Genomic DNA, 23,007 nt, shown 5'->3' on the forward strand with positions numbered 1-23,007 from the left:
TTTTTCCCATGCCTTGACCATCTAATGGCAAGGAGGCAGTTATGAATGGTGTGGCTGTTCAGGAGTTGTTGTTGTCCACCATTGAATTGGCAAGCATTTCGTTGCACTACATCCTGTCCTTATGTAGTTAGTAATAGTGATCAGAGCTCATTTATTACAGCAGTTGATTCTGGTGATAGTGGTGGGTCCTAGCTTGAGGTACTTGCAATGTATTCTTGAAACGGTCAAATGTAAAAAACGCAATAGCTGCAAGACCCGGTGGATAGACTGTCTTATGCATTAAGCTCACGTAATCTGGCCACAGTCTAATGCATTAATATTGTGTGTCTTCATCATACTGTAATTTGCCGTTACACCTATGGCCGTATCAAGGTCTAACGACATCCCAGTCACATGAGCCACTTAACTACACTCTTCACTGTGGCCTAATTCGGTGTGTGTCCCCGTTAACATTTATTTTCCTGCTAACTCAGGTTTGGTCTGGACTTATTTTTCACTTAACTTCTTCTAATTTTAATACCTGTTAATTCTTTTGAGCAATATTCGGCATTCATATTATGGTTTTTATTTTTTTAATTTTCACAATTGTATTTACATCATCTTATTCTCATTAATATTCTTCACTTGATAAATTCATGGCTTATCTGTTCCTCGCCCTCACCTGCAACTCTGGGAGTCCTTTTCCTTTGTTTTTCCTCCCTATTTGTTTCAGTTAGAAATGCTTAAATTACGTAAAATAGTTGGTGCATCATCTGTTACTCATAGCAGCAAGATCAGCTTTTTTGGGGCTGAACTGGTTTTGTGGGGGCTGGAGGCATCAAAATGAGGCAGTTAGTGAAACAGTCAGGATGAGAACAGGTAGGCGAGCACGCGAGTATAACCCAACTTCAGTGTACAAAGCTGGGGCAATTTAATGTAGTAGTGATTCAGCCTCAATGTATGATTAAAAGGGAGTAAAGGGACAACAGGAAATTAAACCAACCATATGTATCACCACATTAACATACTGTTGGAGGGGGGGGGGGGGCAGGAGGAGGGTTACATTGAGGTACATTTAGTTATACTAATTGTCTCTTTGGTAGAAGAATTTACAATGGCCAGATTCATTGTTTGCTGAGGTCGCCACATGCACATTGAATGTGGGCTTGAGAGAGGGAGCATCCACATAGCATTATTAGAGTCAAAAGTTCATCTGAAATGACCGGTACATAAATATCAAGAGTGAATATCCAGCTGATAAAATGTTCAACAGTTGAAATATTGGGTGACAGATTAGGAAAGAAGTGTCATCTTTTGCATGCTGAAGCTGTTTTGAACATCATGTAACAAGTGTGTTATCATTCTTCTCAGAGAATAGAACACCAAATGAAATATATAATTTTTAGAATTTGGCACATATAATCCACCTCCAGCTCATAGCATTATATAGTATGAAAGACTATATCACCATTTACTCCATATGCAGCTGGATAATATACTGTGGCAGGCAGTAAACAGTGTTCAATAGTAGTACTGCACTGCTGCTTATTGTAATGAAGACTGACATGAGATGCACTGAAAGAGGTAATTTGCGGCTAATCCATGCCCCACAGTATGTGATGATATGCTGATTGTTGCTGGAGACATCTGTGATTTGTTGTCATGTGCACACAGTCCACAGTGCAACAGACTTCAGCAAACTGAAGTGGCCAACAAGGTGCAAATGTAGCAGCTCTCCAGATTTAACCTTAAAGTCTTCTACGGTCATGCAAATGAAGTAATAGTAATCCTGTACTGTCGTCACATTTTGTGAGCAGGCCAGTGTTTTCTATGTGTGGCAATTGCAAATTATGTCCTAACATACGTGTACTGCACTATAAAAGTGGTTCATAGCTATGAGTAGTTCTAATGTGTGGGTCAGTGCTGCATTACTCATGTTACCAGTTGACTTTACTATTCGTAAGATAATCCAATTATTACAATGTGATTTATTGTCAGTAATATTGAAACTCCATCAAAATTTTGTAATAATAGCTAATACGTGACTGAAGGGGAGGAAATAAGGAGTTGATGCTAATATTTCAGCAATTATTAGTCTGCCTGATCTCCACCACACCTAAATTTGAGCCGTTACTGAGCGAGGTAGCGCTGTGGTTAGCACACTGGACTCAGATTCGGAAGGATGGCGGTTCAATCCCGTGCCCCGCCATCCTTATTTTGGTTTTCCGTGATTTACCTAAATCACTTCAGGCAAATGCTGGGATGGTGCCTTTGAAAGGGCATGGCTAACTTCCTTCCCCATCCTTCCCTATCCTTCCGTAATCTGATGGGACCAATGACCTTGCTGTTTGGTCCCTTCCTCCAAATCTACCAGCCAACCATCCAAACTTCTAATATCTATACCCTCAATCCAGTGTGTTATTTTAGAGTCACCATGCATGTATTTTATCAAGATTCTGTTACATAACTAGAAAAGAAAAGTATTATGTTACTCTGTATTATCTTTGCGTGTAACATAATAATATAGATACATTATTCCAGGTGGTGTTAAAATGACAGCATGGATTCAGTCAACACTTGCTAAATTAGTTTTGTCATTATATGTTGATGATAAAACTGATTCAAATGAAGGAAATGAATACAAACTTAGTATTGATTTGGAAGATATTATGACATCACTTGACTTACAGCACATATACTCAAAACTGAAATGTAAAGTGGCTTCTGCCAATGTTCTACATTTCAAGAGGTATCTACATAAATTTATGTTTATACATAATAAATAGGAAAAAGACCTCACATCTCTTTTCCTTTTAATTTATCAATAAATAAAAAAAGACCTGCACATATCTTATCCTTTTAATTTATCTTGTTTGCTGAGGGAAGAGGATATTGAAAAATGTAAATACTTGTAGTTTTTAGTTCTTTGATTTGCCTTCTTGAATAAGCCACTGTTACCATTAATGTCTTATAATATTCTTGTTTTTATAGGTCATCTGCATCTGAGCAGTGGAAACCGGGTATATTTTTAGGATTAGTGATGCGAGGTCAGGATGACATCAGCACACCACCATCACCCATGTCACATCAGGGCACAGCTGATGAAGGTGGTGGTGGTTTCCTCAGTATGACGTTCACTCGAGCACAGTGCACACATGTGCATACACAGTGGGGAACGAATCATTTGCCACCAGCAATAACACGCACAGTTCTCCCATTGCAGGCAAATAAATCTATTTCAGAAATTGTTATCAAAATGCAAGCAGTGGATTTTTTACTACCACCAGCAGTACTTGGAATTTTCATAAAGGTTTGTAGACTCCAAAGTTCACATAAAAAGTGGCCTAATTTACATATCAACACTCTGTGTTGTACAAAGGGTGATTTTATGTTTGGAAAGTAAAAATTGAACCACTATATACACTCCTGGAAATTGAAATAAGAACACCGTGAATTCATTGTCCCAGGAAAGGGAAACTTTATTGACACATTCCTGGGGTCAGATACATCACATGATCACACTGACAGAACCACAGGCACATAGACACAGGCAACAGAGCATGCACAATGTCGGCACTAGTACAGTGTATATCCACCTTTCGCAGCAATGCAGGCTGCTATTCTCCCATGGAGACGATCGTAGAGATGCTGGATGTAGTCCTGTGGAACGGCTTGCCATGCCATTTCCACCTGGCGCCTCAGTTGGACCAGCGTTCATGCTGGACGTGCAGACCACGTGAGACGACGCTTCATCCAGTCCCAAACATGCTCAATGGGGAACAGATCCCGAGATCTTGCTGGCCAGGGTAGTTGACTTACACCTTCTAGAGCACGTTGGGTGACACGGGATACATGCGGACGTGCATTGTCCTGTTGGAACAGCAAGTTCCCTTGCCGGTCTAGGAATGGTAGAACGATGGGCTCGATGACAGTTTGGATGTACTGTGCACTATTCGGTGTCCCCTCGACGATCACCAGAGGTGTACGGCCATACCATGATGCCGGGTGTTGGCTCTGTGTGCCTCGGTTGTATGCAGTCCTGATTGTGGCGCTCACCTGCACGGCGCCAAACACGCATACGACCATCATTGGCACCAAGGCAGAAGCGACTCTCATCTCTGAAGACGACACGTCTCCATTCGTCCCTCCATTCATGCCTGTCGCGACACCACTGGAGGCGGGCTGCACAATGTTGGGGTGTGAGCGGAAGACGGCCTAACGGTGTGCGGGACCGTAGCCCAGCTTCATGAAGACGGTTGCGAATGGTCCTCGCCGATACCCCAGGAGCAACAGTGTCCCTAATTTGCTGGGAAGTGGCGGTGCGGTCCCCTACGGCACTGCTTAGGATTCTACGGTCTTGGCGTGCATCCGTGCGTCGCTGCGGTCCGGTCTCAGGTCGACGGGCACGTGCACCTTCCACCGACCACTGGCGACAACATCAATGTACTGTGGAGACCTCACGCCCCACGTGTTGAGCAATTCGGCGGTACATCCACCCGGCCTCCCGCATGCCCACTAAATGCCCTCGCTCAAAGTCCGTCAGCTGCACATACGGTTCACGTCCACGCTGTCGCGGCATGCTACCAGTGTTAAAGACTGCGATGGAGCTCCGTATGCCACGGAAAACTGGCTGACACTGACGGCGGCAGTGCACAAATGCTGCGCAGCTAGCGCCATTCGAGGGCCAACACCGTGGTTCCTGGTGTGTCCGCTGTGCCGTGCGTGTGATCATTGCTTGTACAGCCCTCTCACAGTGTCCGGAGCAAGTATGGTGGGTCTGACGCACCGGTGTCAATGTGTTCTTTTTTCCATTTCCAGGAGTGTATTTTTGGGCAATTTATGCTTCATGTGTTCAAATAGTTCTCCACAGAGTTTAAACATTTTCCGTAATGTCTGAAATGTTTTTATCGGTTCTCAGAAGGAAATGTCATCTTTGAAGGTAATCATTCCTGATCTAATGACTTCACTTGATTGTTAACATGCAAACATGTGCTATTGACAAATCTTATTACATAGAGGATGATAATTAATGACTGGGTGTGTCCTTTGACATTTGAGAGGCCTGGAGAGGGTGAAATGTGATGGCACAAAGGAGCAGCATGTGTGACTGTGTCCTTTGAGCTTCCCATGGGAGTTTGCGTGGACACCTTCCATATAGCCTCGTTGTGAGATTTTTGTAGTAGTTTCCTGTGATGGTTTGCCTTTATGAGCATAATATGTTAGCACCACACCATGGGTCCTGAAAGCACACTTAGCATCACCTTGGTTGATGATAATCTTTTTTGTGGTGGTGAATCGCATTTCCACTACATGCTTTGCTCCTTTGCCTCGTCCTTGGTGATTAGGCAGCTAAAGAAGACATCCGAGCTGGCCTGACACAGCTGCCACCTTGTCACTGCTGCTTCAGTTTTGTGGGCTTTTTTGAATTGGTGGGAGCAGTTGTAGAAGTTAGTGAGTGGCAACCTTTGTGGTCTTCAAAGTGGTTGTGCAAGATGTTGAAAACTGATCCATGACTGATTTTCACTTTTTCCACTTTTAGCTTGATTGTGATACACCTGTCTTTGAGCACCAGGGCCACCACTTCTCTTGCAACTCCCAGTTCTTCATAGAGATATGGTCTGCTTCTTCATTCTTTGTCATTCAGACTTTTTTGACTGCACTGGAAATATCCACACCACCTAACCACTGTGTGTTATGAGATGCATTGTTGCTATTAATTTTCACCAACTCAGTATGGACTGTTGCAGCATTGTTTCTCTTCAAAACAAATTAGTGCACAGTACTCCACTGTAGTAATTGGTTGGCCAATTTGTTTTGGCTCCTCTGGCAGTGTGCTTCAGTACTGTGGGGTAGGCATTTCATTGCATGCCAGGACTGCTGTCATATACCTGCAAACATTTCTGCAGTATCCAACTTGATCTTCCTCTAGATCAACAAACTTCCAGTTGTTCCAAACTGCTGTAGATAATTCAAATAAGCATTTCTCAACCATGGCTCATTTAGCTGATGGTTATTTTACCTCTCTCAGATATCCAACATACCAGACTGAACAGTTTTGATGTGGTTGTTTCTCTCCAAGGATTTTAATAATTCTGAGGAGAGGTGTCTTGTTTTGACTTAGGTCTTCCAATGATCTGTCAAATTCATATGGCAGTATTGTTCCCTCGCCCCTTCCCCTCCCATCTTATCTGCATCTACTTCTTTACTTTCTATAAGATGATTTTCAAGTTTGTTTTCTTTATGTATCCCGTTGATATATTCCACCCACCTTCCAGCTTCTTCCTTACTTATTACTGACTAGCCATCTGGGCTCTTGATGCTTAGTAACCTGCTTCTTTTTTTCATTAACAGCTCGTTTAGTTTTCCTTTACATGGCATCTTTATTTCTTGTAGTCCTCTAAGCTTATATAGTTTTCTGTTCCTCCTCTAGCCATTCCTGCTTTACCATTCTGTGCTTTGTCAGTCTCATTTGTGATCATCTGTATTATCTTTTGCTGCTTAGTGTTTTACATTTCTATATCTTCTCCTCTTGTCAAACAAATTCAACATCTTGTGTGTTTGCCAAAGTATTCTGTTACAATCTTTTTTACCTAATTGTTTGTTTGCTGCCTTTACTGTTTCACCTCTCAAAACTACCTTTTCCTCTTCTGGTTTATCTTTTTACCTACTTCAGTCAGTTGTTTCCTATTACTCCCTTTGGAATTCTGAAGTGTCTCTACTTCTTTCAACTTATTTGGGTCTCATCCCCTTAATTTACTGATGGTCATTCTGTAGTTAGAAACAGAGCACCAATTTTGCTAGTATCTAGAAATTAATCTTTGTATATGAGGTAACAGTTTTAACCTTCTTCGACTGTTCACATGTCTCTTCGGGAGTTATTGATATTGTGCTCACAATTCTACTGTTTTACATGACAGAAAAGGCTCAGTTTTTCTCTGATTAAAGAGTAAAATTTAGTCATCACCATTGAGTGGTAATATTGAACGGAAACCTGAAACAGATTTAGGAATCTGGTACAGTTATTTCTTGTGTAAAGAGCACAGCAGAAAATCTGGCAAAAAATATGGTTTGCGTGAATCTAATGTGCAGTGTTGGATTACATTTGAGAATAAATGGCAAACTGCCATTCCATTGAGGAAATACTACAGAGAGCCAAATACGATGAACTTGAAGCTAGAATTATTTCCATTGTTCAAGTTAAAGGGGGACATGAGACATACCTCTTAACAAATAATCCGGTTAAAGGCACTGGAAATAGTGAGGACCTTAAACGTACAACAGAAAGAATTCCCTGAAGTATCAGTTGGTGCCACCGGTTTATACATAGAAGTGGTCTCTGTATCCAATGAAGCACTTCAAGGGTGTAAATGACTAGCCACAAAAAATTCTATTTAAAGCATGTTACTTGCAATACTGTTAAAAAAGTCATCATGTGTATCGGATCAGTACCTCCTGGACATGATGGCATCATAGTCCAACAGATGTCTTCTACCACTCCTTGACCACAAGTGTATTCCCTGAGTCCTGCAAAGAGGGATTAATTAAATCACTACCTAAAAAGTACATTGCCACAGCATGCTGTGATTATTGATTTATTCGTATTCTTCCTGCACTGTTCAACATCTTAGAATATATAGTCCACGACCGAGTAACAAACTACCTAACTACAAATGACCTACTAGATGAATACCAGTCAGGTTTCCATAAACATTGCAGCTCAACATTTACCTTAATAAAGGTAACACGTGACATGAAGCTTACCATGTATGCACAGGAGGCAACTATCGTGTGCTTTTTAGACTTCAGCAAAGTCTTTGATACTGTCAACTTTGGCGTTTTACTTGCCAAGCGCGTAGCAGACCAAATTTCTCGCCAAGTGCAGCGCAGTGGTTTTGCTCATACCCGACGTCTCACCGGCAGTGCATCATCTCTGGCACAGTAAAGTCACAGAGGGGCAGGTAGTATCAGGGCTTCCCCCAGGGTATTTGGTCCTATACTCTTTTGATTGTGTGTAAATCTTGTCTCAACAGTTTTGTCCTACTGCAAATTACATTTTTTCTGATGACCTCCAGGTGTATCCCAGTGCAAAACCAATAAACCTGAAGACAGCTATTAAGAATCTCAGAAGTGACCTTTGTACACTAGCAAAATGAGCACAAGAGGGTTTAAAGTTCAACTCATCCAAACCCAAAGCAGTACTGGTTGATCATTCTAGGCTTGGTAGCTTGAAATATTGGGAATCCCTACCAAACACACACAAATGCAACTCTCACACATGTGACTGGTGACTGTAGTCTCTAGCTCTAACTGCCAGAGACTGTGGTCATGTGTGTATGAGTTGCACTTGCACTCGCACACGTGTGTGTGTGTGTGTGTGTGTGTGTGTGTGTGTGTGTGTGTGCATTTTCAATAAAGGCCATGTTGGCCGAAAGCTCACATTCTGAGTCTTTTTGTTGTGCCTATCTGTGACTCAGCATCTCCACTGTATGATGAGTGGCAACCATCCTTTTCATGGTATTGTTACATTCCATGCTGCATTTTTCGTTGTTTGATCTTTAAGCATGAATGAGACAAATATCAGCTTTTCTTATTCAGCAAAGAGTCTAGGAGCAATAATAGGTGAAAATATAAATTAGACTGAGCACTTAACAGCAATGTGCAAGAATACTTCAGCATCTCTCCATGCCCTACAAAAATATAAAAAGCTATTTCCTTGTGATCTAAAAAGGAACTTGGACAAACACGTGTGCTTTGAGTTGTCAATTATGGCTATGTTATCTTGCAAAGCCTTTCTCAGGATGCTCACAGAACCTGGAACCGGATTTGAATGTCTGTGTTAATTACACCTATGATGTTTGATTCTTTGATCATATTTCACAATCATAACAAAATCCTTTCTCTCTCTCACTCCATCGTTCAGCCACTTTCTTGAATAATCTCCTGCATTATATTATTGAACTGAATAACATTTCCAGCTTCAGAAGACATTTAATGACTTATCTACTAAATCAACAGTAATGATTACCATTGTCCCTGTACACACCCATTATCCTTGTACAGCCTTCTTTCCAAGATGATGATCTTGATTTCCCAGTGTTCTTAGTAGATACAGACTCCTTAAATTTCTTTTCCCCAGAAATCACTCTATCATAAAACATCTACCTTGTACAACTATAAATTCTTTTTATATGTGCCACTATCATTATTGGTATTATTGTCATTGTTACTACTGCTACTGCTGCTGCTGCTGCTACTGCTGCTGCTGCTACTACTACTACTACTACTACTACTACTACTGACAAGAGCTGCGGTAGTACATGTACTGCCAGTATTAACTTTATTAGTTCATAGTCTGTATTACTTACTCACATTGCCACTGCAGACACTCAAATCATTTTAATATTATTTGTCATATTAAAATTGTTATTTTTTTAGGAAAGTAATGTAAAGAGGTACTGTAGGTATGAAACCTTGGTCTGATGTGAGAGAGTGACTGATGCCCCTAATCATATCAAGTTAATAAATAAATAAGCAAATACTTCACTAGCACAGAGACTGTCAGAAGATACTACCGAGAAACTTGTCAGCTTTCAAAGCACATAAACCAAATGTGGCAATGGCAATCTTATCCTCATCAACAATATCGACAAACACCCATCTTTTAGGGCATGATGAGCAATGTGGTAATAGACTATAAAGAGGCAAACAGTATCATATTAAAAACAACTGGAAATGAAAAATAATTACTCTGTTGTTGGCATTTGCTGCTGAAGGCAGAAAATAAAGAATAAAGCTGCTTCACAACATAGAGCTAGTTGTTAAACATGGAATTGTGACTCCAAAACAGCTGGTGCTTGATGTCGTTTTCAACAAGCCATTTAAACACCATCTCTGTGAATGCTATTCATATTGGCTTTTAGAAGACAATCATGCACTCTCTACATCTTGGAAGATTAAAAAGCCATCAGCCAGCCTTGTGTATGAGGAGAGTCTCTCTTCGTGGCACACAATATCATGACATTCCATCATCAAAATGTTCGAAAAGTACTGCTTGTCCAGTATCCTGGATGGTAGGGAGGACAACATACTTTGGGAGGAGAGTGATGAGCGGCTCACTGAACATATAAAAAGGGCTATGGAAAATCCAGGATGGAATAATGACATTAAATAGTATAGATTGATACCTCTCCATGTAGAGGAGGCATTGAGAGGCAGACAGTGACTTTGAAAGAAGCCTGTTTGATATTATAAGTTATTGGATTGGACAAAGTCTTCCTTCAATGCACCCCCCCCCCCCCCCCCCCCCAAGGTCTGAATACAGTGAGCCGTGACCTTAGCAATGTGGCTAATGGAGTTACAGAAAGGACATGGGCTGAGGAAGTGGAGGGACAACAGTGTAGGGGTGGAGAAAGATGCTATATTGCTCCCTGCAAAAAGTGTGCAGGGATGTTGTGGGGACAGGATGGAGGGATTTTAGGTGTAGTGTGGGTAGGTTGTGCTTGGGGGAGGGGGGGGGGGAGCAGAGAAGGGGAAAGGACTATACAAGCATGCTGGAGCGGGGTTGGGGGGGGGGGGGGAGGAGGAAGGATAAAAGGCACATTGTTTGCGGTTGGGATGGGAGTAGGGAAGGGGATAAAAGTAGGTGGAGGCGGGGTCCAGTGAAGACAGGCGGTGGTAGTGGAAAGAATCCAGGTGGCAGTTAGACCACATGGCTGCTTTTCCTTTGGTGGGATAGTAGTGGAGGTAGTAGATGCCTGTTGTGGGAGTAGTTCGTAATGTGACAGGTCTTGGATCTAGATCTGTTAACGGAATATGGCTCTATGGCTCTTGGGACGAGGGATTGGGAACAAGAGTAGAATAAGTAAGGACAGGAATAATGCATACCACTAAGGAGGGATTATAAGGTTGGGATTATGGTTCATTGTGTGGTTGTGAGTTTATTTTCCATTTTGAGTGATTTTGGGAGTGATAGTGAAGCAGTGTTTGATGTCAGGTCTCAGAGACTATAAGGCCGTGTCCTACATGAGTGACAGAAGCGACCGACAGCAAGCAGCTTCTGGATACGTGACACTCAAGCAACAAGCAGCAGCATCGTGTGAAAAGCTCGATGTCCTGCATGCAAGTGACCATGTCACGCTACCAGATGGCTGCTTAGAGCCAACCAGCTGTTTCTACAAAACGGCACTCCTAAACTGTAGAATACTGTAGCTGGAGAGTAAGGCTACAAAATTAGGTTTACCTAAGAAATAAACAAAAAGGAATGCTGTGTATGAAATTTACAAAGGAAGGAATCTCTATGGAGAATTTCATAAATATCAACTATGTAGATCACCAGACAAATTCTTTGAATACACTTGAATGAGCAGAGGAGCATTCGACTATCTCATCAATAAATTAAATATGAATGCTTTTTACATGATCAAGAACTTTTAACAGCCAATGAATGTGGAAGAATGACTAACTATATGACTAACTACCCTAAATACACTCATAAATACACAGATTGATACTCAATTCAAATATGTAACTCTGGTGTAGCAGTAGCGTTATAGTTTGTGATTACATGTATCTGAAAGATCCTGGGTTCGATTCTGGACACTTATTAAATTTTAACTGAGTCAGTTACAATTATGTATACTACTTGTTATGTATACTGATTACACTTCATCGCTAAGTACATTTTTAAGGTCTTGCCAAAGAACTTGATCTGTAAGTGTATACACACGTATCCCAGTTTATCACACACATTAAATTCCTAATAAATTACAATGAACCATGAATTTTTACAGATATTTGATGTTGTGAATGTAATTCATCAGCAGTCAATGTTAAGGCCAAACATTTCAATTAATCTAAATAGTATGTAAAAGTAAAGCATACAACATTTTCGAAAAGAAAGTCAAACTTTTCTGTGATGGTTTGTCTAAACGCATGAAATAAAAAATATTAGGGAAATGTTTGGTGCACCTCATTTTCTGTTCATGGTTTCAAGCATCATTCAAAGGCACGTAGAATGTTTATCTGATCTACTTATTTCTTATACCCAAATCATTTCATAAAATATTGTGCTGATTTCTTTCATTTTTTTTATTTTCAAGAAAGCCTTTCTAACATACTTGATTCGAAGGAAGCATTTTCGACATTTAAATACCTCACCAATGTATCTTTTGTATGTGTAAAATAGCTAGGGTTTGAACACATGAAATTTTTGGCCCTTCATTTACTTAGCTTGGTAGCAGCTTTTTGTGAAATATTTCAATTTTTCCTCAACTCATTAATTAAGTTTTCATTAATTATCCTGATTACTTTCAAGCAGTTAAATATTTTCATGCAAAACTAGACCTCATGCTGGTCACTTTGATACCCCATTTACCTGTTTCTCTCCCTTTGTTCGCCTATAAAAATTTCGAACGAAACCTCATGGTGTAATATATAGGGAGTCTTGTTTGCTCACGCATTTACAAAAACATATCAATTGTTCATCATACAATAAAATAGTCCCTTCTACTTGCTGTCATTTCCAAAAATAGTCATTTCGATATCTTGAACTGTTTGTGAGACATGGCGATTTTTACTGCCACTTGATTCCTGAAGCGCAGGAAAGATTCAGATGTACCGCAAGCGACCCGTCCATGGATATAACAACAAATATCTCAAGAATGAAAAGAGATATCATTATGGTCTAAACTTTAAATACAATTTAGGTATATTGGTTACATTTCATATGCAATAATGTATGGCCTTAAATGAACTATACGGAAAGTCTATGCAATGTCATTTTACCTCTGCAAATTCTTAAAAATTTTGTGCAGTTATGTACTCAATTTTGGGCAGCATGGTAACTATGACGAATAACGAAAATAAATTCAGACCTTTATCGAGCAAAGATATCAAGCTATAAGATGCGGAAGAATCAACTTTTTTCACTGATTAGTTTTCTTAAAATCAGATGATAAGTATTTCATAGCTGCCATCACATCCGCTCCACTGCTTTGTGGAGGAGACATGTGGCTGCCGCTCTCTGTCACACGTGCTGCAGCGACTAGATTCAAACAAGTATGAATTCAAACGTCGCCAGTTGCAGCAGGAGACAGGCAGCACCACAGATGTCGATCATGTAGGACACTTCCATAACTATACCTGCGGTTGTGTTTTGTCACCTGAAGGTATCGCGTACTGTCGGTCGCTTCTGTCTTACATAAGACGTAGCCTAAGGGGATGATTCAGAAGAGTGGGGTTGGTGGTGGTTCACAGTTAGATGGAGAACTATATTGAGTAATGCATGGTTTGGTATTGGTTCTAGGTCGAGCGTGGTTGGTATTGTGGTAGGGACCAGGAGAAAGGCAAAAAGTCTTTAATAAGTGGAACACGACTGGATTTTGGAGTGGGACAAAAGCTGAGGCCTTCGGCGGAGATTGATAGATTGGATTAGATTAGATTCAGTTCTTGTTCCACAGACCCCAAAGTGAGGTGATTCTCATGGGTGTGGAACATTTCAGAAATTACAAAATGAAAAATGTAGAACGTTTGAATACAATACTCACTTACACGATCATTTGTGAAGAGATTGATGTTGATAAATTACAGTGATTTGGAACTGCTGATACATACAGTATTAATACGCTGTCTGAATGAAACAGAGTTATGCTCTTTTAATAAGTTTATCATACACAGAATACCTAATCTTGACAGTTGTCACTAAGTGCTGTCAAAACTGGAATCTTTACAGACGCTTTTACATAATTTGGTCTAACAGTCCCTATTAAGAAATTCATCTATGAGTGCTGTCTGACTTAAGCTTTTGGAACACAGTTTCACAACTGACTATAATTTATCTGCCTTCATCCTTGCTTCAGTATGATTAATGTGGTTTCATCTTTTTCGTGTTTTTAAGATATCCCCTTATGTTTTATGTGTGTTTTTGTCCTAATCTCTGAATCGTTTCTCCTTCCACTTGTGCCAATGCAGAAAAGTTTCCTCATCCCTAGCCAGAATCCAGTCCTACATACTGTTCTTGCATTGTTGCCAAGCTCATAGTATCCCACCAAAGCCGCGGCCATCAATTTGCCCATCACATTCTTCCACAAAGACATGTTACCTATTCAAATTCTGTCAGTTCATAGCTTCACCAGCCTAGTCCTGCAATACCAGATAACTCAGGTCTGAGCATAATTGCACTACTGCTGCCCCATATGTTAAACTGTCCTTTCCTGCAATCCCACTGTTAGGCATCCAATTTCCTAGGCTGTAAGCGTTGCTACATCCAGGGACTAGAACAGTATACACAACTTCTCTGTAAAAAACTGTCTAATCTATTCTACTGACTCCTTGGGCTACAACTATTCCACTTCAAGAGTCTCAATAATACCTAACCAACATCTCATCATACATTCCAAACCCCACCTTGTGGCCTTGTGGACCTACTACATCAGCCGCACCCTCAGAAAATCTCTTCCATTACTTTACAGAATCCTGAGCTGAAAGAGACCTGCAACACATTTATGAACCTGTCCTCCTAAAGCCTCGGTCACACTGCAGTATCAGTCTTCTCTGAAGATCTTAACATTTGTTGCACTCCCAAATTTAATCATGTTGGGCCTCTTAAAGACATTTTCTCATTCTCCAAGCCCCTACAGTGGAAGCACTTGTTCACCGCCAATCCTGCCAAAGTTTAGTCCTCGGTTCTAACCATGGTTCACCTTTACTTTCCCCAAATTGTCCCCTGATAGCTGTCCACAACTTCCTAACCTCAGCCCTTGCATCTTCATCATCATCATCATCATCCCGCAAATCCCTGAGTGTGAAACCTAATCTCACAACCACAGAAAGAGCTACAACTACCACTATCCCACTACTGGAGCCTCCTTAATATCTCCCCCACATCTCTTCATACCTTCCAGACCCTACCTTGTGGACTTACTGCATCTGGCACACCCTCAGAAAACCTCTTCCATCAAGCTTCATGACCTTATAATCCTACCTGCAGACAAAGGCTTCACCACTGTGGCTGTGAACCACAAGGATACAAAAGCTTCTGGTTTGTATGCTCTTTGTTTTTGAGTTCTTCATGCTGAAAGTAACCAAATATAAATTGAGTATGAATATGATTACAAATGCAGGCGAAACATTGTTTCAAAATGCAGCATTCTCTACCTTTTTTGCTTCTTTTTTCCAGATTCTAATGCCCATGGTCTCAATGCCTGCAGAACATGGCACGACAGAAACTACTGAAGTCGTGGGAAACAATTGGCTAAAACATCTGAACAATAGCACTCTACCATTATTGTATTTGGACACTCGAGCCATCCGAGTTATACTTCCAGCATGTGATATACCTGGAGCTGCCAATAATGTCATGGTTGTGCAGTTAGATGAAATCAATATCTCTCCACAAGTACGCATGATTTCTTTTTCCATTTACAAACCCCTTTTAGCACACAGAGACAGCTATAATCAATATGTCTTTATTAATATGCTGAAATTTATAGTTCATGTATAGGCCGTTTCAGCATGCCAAGCTCAAGCATGAAGGTTGTTTTGCAAGGGAGACACTCTCTAGTATCCACAATTTACATAAATGGAAAGTGTTACTTCAGAAAATCCAGATTGAAAAATAGTTCAAAAGTTAGTGGAAATCATGATTGAGCATAATTTGAATTATGTTAGTAACCTTAATTACATGTACTGTTATTTATAAATAACATCTGTAACACCATGCATATTTGGTTAAAAGTGACAACAAGACCACCAAGCTACTTATAATAGACTGCTGTGCTTACTTTTCTCTGTCTGAAATGAATTTCACACAAAAATATTGAGTAGTATAGTACAGTTACAAGTAGCATGTTTTCTCAGGTGAGGTAGTGGAACCCTCCATCAGTAAGGTGGTCATTAGAGAAAAAATAATGTGGTATACGTTAAAAATATTTCTAAGTACATGTTTACAATTGTATCAGAGTCAACTGTGAATGGCATGTAGTGTCTTAATAGTTTCTCAACTTTTTTCCCAGGTGAAGAACCCGTTAGGTCGTTCTCCCTTACGGCCCGACATCTGGAGGCTAGCTGAACAGTCAAGAATGTTAGCTGTACCAGGATCTGAAGTTGAGGATCGTCAATATCAAATTGATATTCATGGACTTTCTGCCAGTTCAGGTCCATGGAATGAACTGGAAAAATGCCTTGGTGCTGTATCTGGTGCTACCAGCCAAGGATTACGAACTATGGCAGAAAACCCTGCTCTAGCTTGGAACAGCCTTGATTGTCAAGGTACAGGTTGCGACGATGGAATAGTTCCTCGTGCAACATTATCTCCTGTTCTTACTGGACTGAACTTATGCATCGTTCTTGCACCTGCAGTAGTCTATCGTGGTCATGTGCTTGTATGTGGAGCTGCCCTGGAAGTTAATGCTGTATCAGATGTTCTTGTAACACTAAGCACAAGCCAGTTGCTGCTGGCATCTGCTCTGGCTGCTGAAATTGTTTTCCTGTTTTATCCATTTATTAATACTGGTGCAGTGCATGAAAACTGCCACCAGAAAGGAAACATTCTCTCACAGTCATCGCCAAAGTATGTGAAGCAGCACTCTCATATTGTATCTCCTAGAGATAGTGCTGCCCCTAGCAGTGGATTCCATGAGGACACATTTGATACACATGCAAGTGGTTTCCAAATGTATAGATCTAGTTCCCATGTTTCAATGAATATTTCACAGCAGAAGTGCCCAAATCCTAAAGAAAGTGGCAGAGAAGTTTCAGATAGAGGCAGTAGCTCCAATTGGAACAAGGGACATATTTCACCTTCTACAGACAAGATTTGCAATACTGTACCACTGGAAATACTTTTGACATCTGGTACTGTTTCCCTGATCTTGTATGATCTCAGTGAATCTGGAATCTCAGCAGAAAGTCTGTCATCACTCTGGCAGAGAAATTTCATCAGTCGTGTGACTGGAAACATACTAGATCCTGAGAAAGAAGGGGAATCAAAAGTAGATTCAGGTGCCCATAAATTTGTAGACAAAATGAAACAAAAACCAGTAGTATATCCATTACTGCATATAATCTTTGCTCAACCCCATACATTCTTTTCAAATAATTTTGACTCACAGAAATTGAATGTTTCTTGTTTTGACTTGAGTGTAAAATTGGGTAGAGAAGGCACTGCTGTCAGTAAGACAACACCATCTGTCGATGATTTCCCTTTTACTCTTGTGGAAACAAAGGGCGGTGATCCACATCCTGATACAGGTATACCACCATCCCTTGTGACTGTGAAATTGATGAAACCCATTAACAGAGCACCAAAAATTGAAGTAGATTTGGGAAGACCAGTAAGATTTTGTGTGAGCATTCCAACTTTAGAATTTCTGACCAGAGTTGAAAGGAAACTTGCAGACTGCTTTTTACTGGCTTCAGTGCTGAGCAGTGTCTTAAGTACAGACAGTGCAGATGGAATACCAAGCATCAATGAACAAACTACAGGTCTCGTCATAGCACCACTGGGAAGTTCCAGAACTGTGGAGGTGGTGGAAACAGAAATGCAAGAGATGAATGCTGGACGAAGGTCTTGGCATTTACCAGGAAGAGCATCCACTATGAATGTGAGAACACAGCAGATTGTTTTATCATTGGAAGTTGGGATTGGTACTATGCTATTAAGCATTGCTGGAGTGCAAGTTGCTCTGAGCTGCACGTCACGACTCCAAAGTGACAAAGTTGTTCTGAAGACAGCTCTCACAAGCCTGGTTATGACAGTCTCACATTTTGGTAGCTCTCCTCGTGTTCTACTTAACCCTTGGAGTTGTACTGCTGAATGTCACCTTTTATGGGACATGTGGTCCACCTTTCCACAGGTAAGCTTTATTTTTTTGTGTACCATAAAGGAAATATTACCTAAAAGTTGTTGTAGTCTTAAATGTTTTAATAGAAAATAGACATCATTATGAATAGAAATATATGTGCAGTTTTGAAAAAGAAACATACTCTAAGCAGAACATTCTTTTTATCAACAGTTCTGAAAATAGATCAGTGAATGAAAAACATTGCTGTGAATCTTTTGTGGTAGAACATATTGCTGTTTACTGTTCAGTATGTCATACAAAGCAGCAAATTCTGAGCATTAAGACGTGATTGCATTCCAGTGTGTTCTGTCATGACAATTTAACATTGTGAGCAGCACCACAATTCAAGTCAAGGTTTATTTCTTCTGCAGACATTTTTCTACAAAAGTCACCTTAGCTCAATTCAGAGATAAAATAAGACATTATACAATTTGCTCTTTCAAGTGTCGTGCTGCAGCACCAGCACCTATGGAGAAATTGTAGTCCAGAGATTGATTTACTGCACCCTAAGGTTAGACACTGGATGAAAAATGTTGTCTGTTACAATGTTTCATATGACTAGACACACAATTCTTCATGCTGTGCTAAGGGTTTTGTATAGTACCCAACCCCAGATGTACTAGGCTTATATCAGCAGTGGACACACTGGCATTGGAAGCCATAAGAGAAATGCAGTAGCGAACAGGATCATTAAATGAGTTCAACATTTGTGCTCAGATAGATTGGTCAGTAGAACAGTGCCATCCAGAAGAGGTGACATGCAGGATAAGTGTGCTTTCTTTCCAGGATAAGTGTATCACACAGTATTGATGTGTTATATAAAGATTTGAGCCATTCAGTACATTGATATGACATAAATATTTCAGTCACTGCATTTAAGTATTATAATATCATTGCTTGTTGCTGCTTTTTTTTGTATAGCAGTTTGTCGTAGTAATGAAAACCAAAAGACGGGATTTTATCTGCAGTGACTGCATGGAACCATTACGCACTTCATTTAGTATTTTGTCTTTTAGTTGGTCTCTTTAAATTGGTAACATTTTTATTAGTTCATTGAGTAAACAGAAAAAAACTTAAAAAGATGTGACATATTAGCAAAAGTGGACAGATCCTTTAAATTAATTTCGAGGGCTGCCTGCACCATTTCCTTCAGGAATTATTAAATGACCGAGTTTTCAAGGTTCGTGTGGGTTCACCCTTGTTGGACACCATTATCCAGGAGACTGGGGTGCCTCATGGTACCATCCTGATCGTAGTCCTCTTTTTCTATAGCCAGTAACCCTGTTAAGGATTGTCTCCCACTGGGTACTTTCCAACTCCCTTTTCATCGATGACTTTGCGATCTATTGCAGTTCCCCATGGACTTATGTCCTCAAGCAGCATCTTCAGTGGTGTCTCAGTTGTCTTTATTCATGAAGCATTGACAATGGCTTTTGCTTTTCTACTGACAAAATCATTCTTATGAATTTCTGGTAGTGCACTGGATTTCTTCCATTGTCATTACATCGTGGGCCTGTTGCTCATCTGCTAACTGAAACTATGAAATTCCTGGGGCTCATGCTTGATCCTACCACATGTCTTATTTGCCCACACACTGTACCTGGTCCCTCAGTGTCCTAAGCAGTACTTCCTGGGAAATGTCATATTGGCATGATCTTCTCCTCAGCAGATATGCATGCTGTTTGTCTTACATGCCCAGCCACCAATCCTATGCCTCAGTTTTTGATAACTCCCTTTTCCACCAGTATGGGGCATGCCTTTCTTCACTTTTACCTCCTGAAGTTCACTTTCAGCTAGTGCGCTGGCAGCTTAACTCCACACTCCCTGCCATGTGCCCAATAGCTGTGAACCCTTCACTGCCTTGGCTTCACTCAGCAGCCTGTATTCATCTTGAACTTCATTCTCTTCCCAAGGACACTACTGTGGATTTGGTCTATTGCCATAAATTCCTGGAGATTTGCACCCAATTTAGCGATGGCACCTTCATCTACACTGATGGCTCCAAGACCGATCGTGGTGTCAGGTGTGCCTTCATCATTGATACTGGCCATTTTCAACATCAGCTTCCAGAACACCGCTTAATTTTTACAGCAGAGCACTTCGCCCTGTATCTGGTGACACAGGCTTTTTGATTGTGTCGTATGCTTTTTTCTCCCAGTGCCCTTCAGAACCTCTGTGTGCTGTACACAGTTCATTAGTGCAACAGGTCCAAGAAGGCTTCACTTTGCTCACTGTCGAGTGATTCACCATGATGTTCATGTGGGATCTGGCCATGTCAGTCTGATGGGAAATGAGGCTTACTAACGCAATGCCCTTTTTTTAATTGCTTATGTTCCAGTGTATGTTTGCCGCCTGTGTTATTGGCCGTTTTAGTGAAAGATGCACGGGCTGTCAATCACATTTAGCAATATGGCAAAGGACATTTAATCTTTGGTTAGGGACCTTTGCTGTCTCTATGGCATATTTTTTTGATCTTTCTCCAAGGGGAAGTCCTTATTTTTTGCTCTTTTTTCTTCTGTCGATTGGGTGTAATGTGAAGTTGCTTTTAACTCCTTTTCGGTGTTTGTGTTCCACACCAAGGGCGATTATAGCCTCAGTTGTTTCTGCTAAAGAGAAAAAAAATAATGAAAATAAAAAGATTCACTCTTATCCAGAATATTTGAAATGCAAAATTTCTTGAATGGTTTTAATATCATTTGTGCGTCAGTGCTTTTCCACACAGCTGAAACCCAGTGTGCATCTGTGGGATGCGCAGTGTGCTTAACTTTTCCTGTCAGAGTCATTTCACAGTTTCGTTCACAATTTTTTTTAATGGTTCCTGAACATAACCTTCGACAGGTTTACTAATGTCCAGGGGTTGTAACACAGAAGTCATTCCTCCAGGAATATTAACAAGTTCAGTGGCTAGGCTGTGGATCTTTTCTATGTCATCAGTGTGATGACCACAAAATACATCAAGACAAAGCATTGATGGTAGTTTGGAAAGCCCACCGATGTGGAGTTCCCTTACATTTCAGAGCCAGTCAAGCATTACAGTCAGTCACCCATTCTCTTGATTTCAAATGATGACATGATCAGGGAACAGGTTTTCTTTTAAGGGATCTTGGGGCTTGTTGTTCTCCACTTGAAGATTAAGGAAGGGGAAGTTCATACTCATCTTGTGTAATTGCCAGCATTATAGTTATGCACTGTTTTTCACACCCTGATATTTTTATGGTAACTTTTTTGGTCCTCTTCTCATCAATCATGAAATTATATGGTGTATCAAACCAAATTGGCATCTCATCAATGTTGCCTGTTTGGTCTATCGAAAAGTTCTTTTCTTTCCGAAGTGTGATGACATACCACTGAAATCCTTGAAATTTTTTCTCAAAAACATGTAAAAGTTTTGGCATACTGTTATACAGTGTCACAGAGATAAGCTACCAATGCATAAAATGATCAACCTATCCACAACCAGTCTTAAACTCTTGCCTCAGTATATTAAGAATTTAGCCTCCTCTTTTGCTTTGTTTATCATGGTGTCACTAGTCACAGGTTGCTCATTCTTCCTCCTTTCACAGATGCATTCCAAAAGTTTTACTTCCTTTGCCATAATCATTGAATTTCTTTCCAGTAGTAGTAGTAGCAGTAGTAGTAGTAGTAGTAGTTGTTGTTGTTTTTGTTGTTGTTGTTGTAAATAATGCCAATTTTTCTTTCTTACATAAGCAAATGTTTCTCTCAGCTGCAGCTACATCTACATCTGTATGCCTACCCTGTAATTCACACTCAAATGCCTGGCAGAGGTTTCTACAATGAACTCTCTTTCCGCCCTCCTGAAACTGTAATTTGAGCATAAATAATTATTTTTTACTTGATAGTAGCATCATATGATGTTATCTGCTTGCCATCCATTTTGGGACTTAGTCATCAATAATGGAATGAAGTTGAGAATTACAACAATGCATTGTGCCGTAAAGAACAATACCTAAATTTCAATTTATGTTGCCAATGAATGATGGATTCAGGTTTGCATCCAAATATAGTGCACCACTGAATCTTAAGCACATTCCAATTTTGAATACTGCATATGGTAAAACAAAAAAAAAAAAAAAACAAAAAAAAAAGAGGCGTGCATCAGAGTAGTGTAAATATAGTACCTTCTTTCTGCAAATGCTCATATTGCCATAACCACTCTTGGAGGAATGTAACACAGAAACACCATTTCAGTGTGATGAAATATTTGTGTAAGCCATACACAAGATTATTGGCAATAGCCATGAAAGAGAAACAGGCAAAAGCCTACCTTGTGAAGGTTTACGGGATGTGGTCACACACTGCAAGCCAATAGTGGTAATAAAAGAGAATGATAGATCTAATGTAAGATCTAATGTGACTTTTAAAAATACAAATTGTGTCAGCAGCATGAAAAGTCATATGGGGAAGGAAAACAACACTGTTAAAATATATAAACCACGACTTTGTACAGCAGGAGGAAGCAAAATGTGTGCGTGTCGAAAGAGCTAAGACACACACATTATTTGACTTACTTCATGGAGACAATTCCCCTTAAACACAAAATAGAGCCAGTTTACATGTGTCGTATATGCAGAACTTTATGTGCTAGCACTAGTCTGAGTAGACAAAAACTAAGGGCTGTGGTGTTGTTGTACCACAAAGCTTGCCAGGTGGCAACACTACAGCTTTTAACTATGGAAGGCTATATGTAAATAATCAGGAAAATTGCCCAATGTCTGAAATAATATAAATTTATAAAACACATTTGAAGTTGTGCATCATAGCATCAAAAAATGCCAGATTTTTCGACAATAAGTATTTGTTTAAAAGCGTCGATGATTTGAATTGAATTTATTTTGAAAGTTCAAATTCCTCAAGCAAATTTAATTTTCATCCTTTATTTTCTACATGCAGGATTATAAGATTTTCCAAACTAGATGACTGATGGTCTGAAGCTTTTAGATATTTTCTAATCTGCAATTTTTTTGTTAGCAATTGTTCACTGAATCTAACGGTAAATTGCATCTCCACCTATTTGATATATTCAGCCGGGCATTCTAGGCTCCTAATTTTATAAACCCCCAGTTTCAAAAATATATGATTAGTGGGTTGCTCATTATGAGGAGAGCATACTGAATCGAGCTACACTGCGAAAAAACAATTTGGACATTACTCTGTTTAAATAGCTTTG

General features: G+C 40.1%; 1 protein-coding gene across 2 annotated transcripts in view; it reads left to right on the top strand.

Annotated features, from left to right (window-relative positions):
* Nucleotides 1-23,007, top strand: part of LOC126354204 (intermembrane lipid transfer protein VPS13B) — a 192,381-nt gene that overhangs the window by 158,229 nt on the left and 11,145 nt on the right. For both annotated transcript variants that reach the window (XM_050003660.1, XM_050003661.1), the window contains exons 22-25: nt 2,521-2,728; nt 2,971-3,289; nt 15,155-15,373; nt 15,990-17,831. In XM_050003660.1, the coding sequence (XP_049859617.1) occupies nt 2,521-2,728; nt 2,971-3,289; nt 15,155-15,373; nt 15,990-17,831 (2,588 nt within the window). The remainder of the gene's footprint in view (nt 1-2,520; nt 2,729-2,970; nt 3,290-15,154; nt 15,374-15,989; nt 17,832-23,007) is intronic.

Source organism: Schistocerca gregaria, chromosome 3 (assembly GCF_023897955.1).
Source record: "Schistocerca gregaria isolate iqSchGreg1 chromosome 3, iqSchGreg1.2, whole genome shotgun sequence".
NCBI classification, from domain to species: domain Eukaryota; kingdom Metazoa; phylum Arthropoda; class Insecta; order Orthoptera; family Acrididae; genus Schistocerca; species Schistocerca gregaria.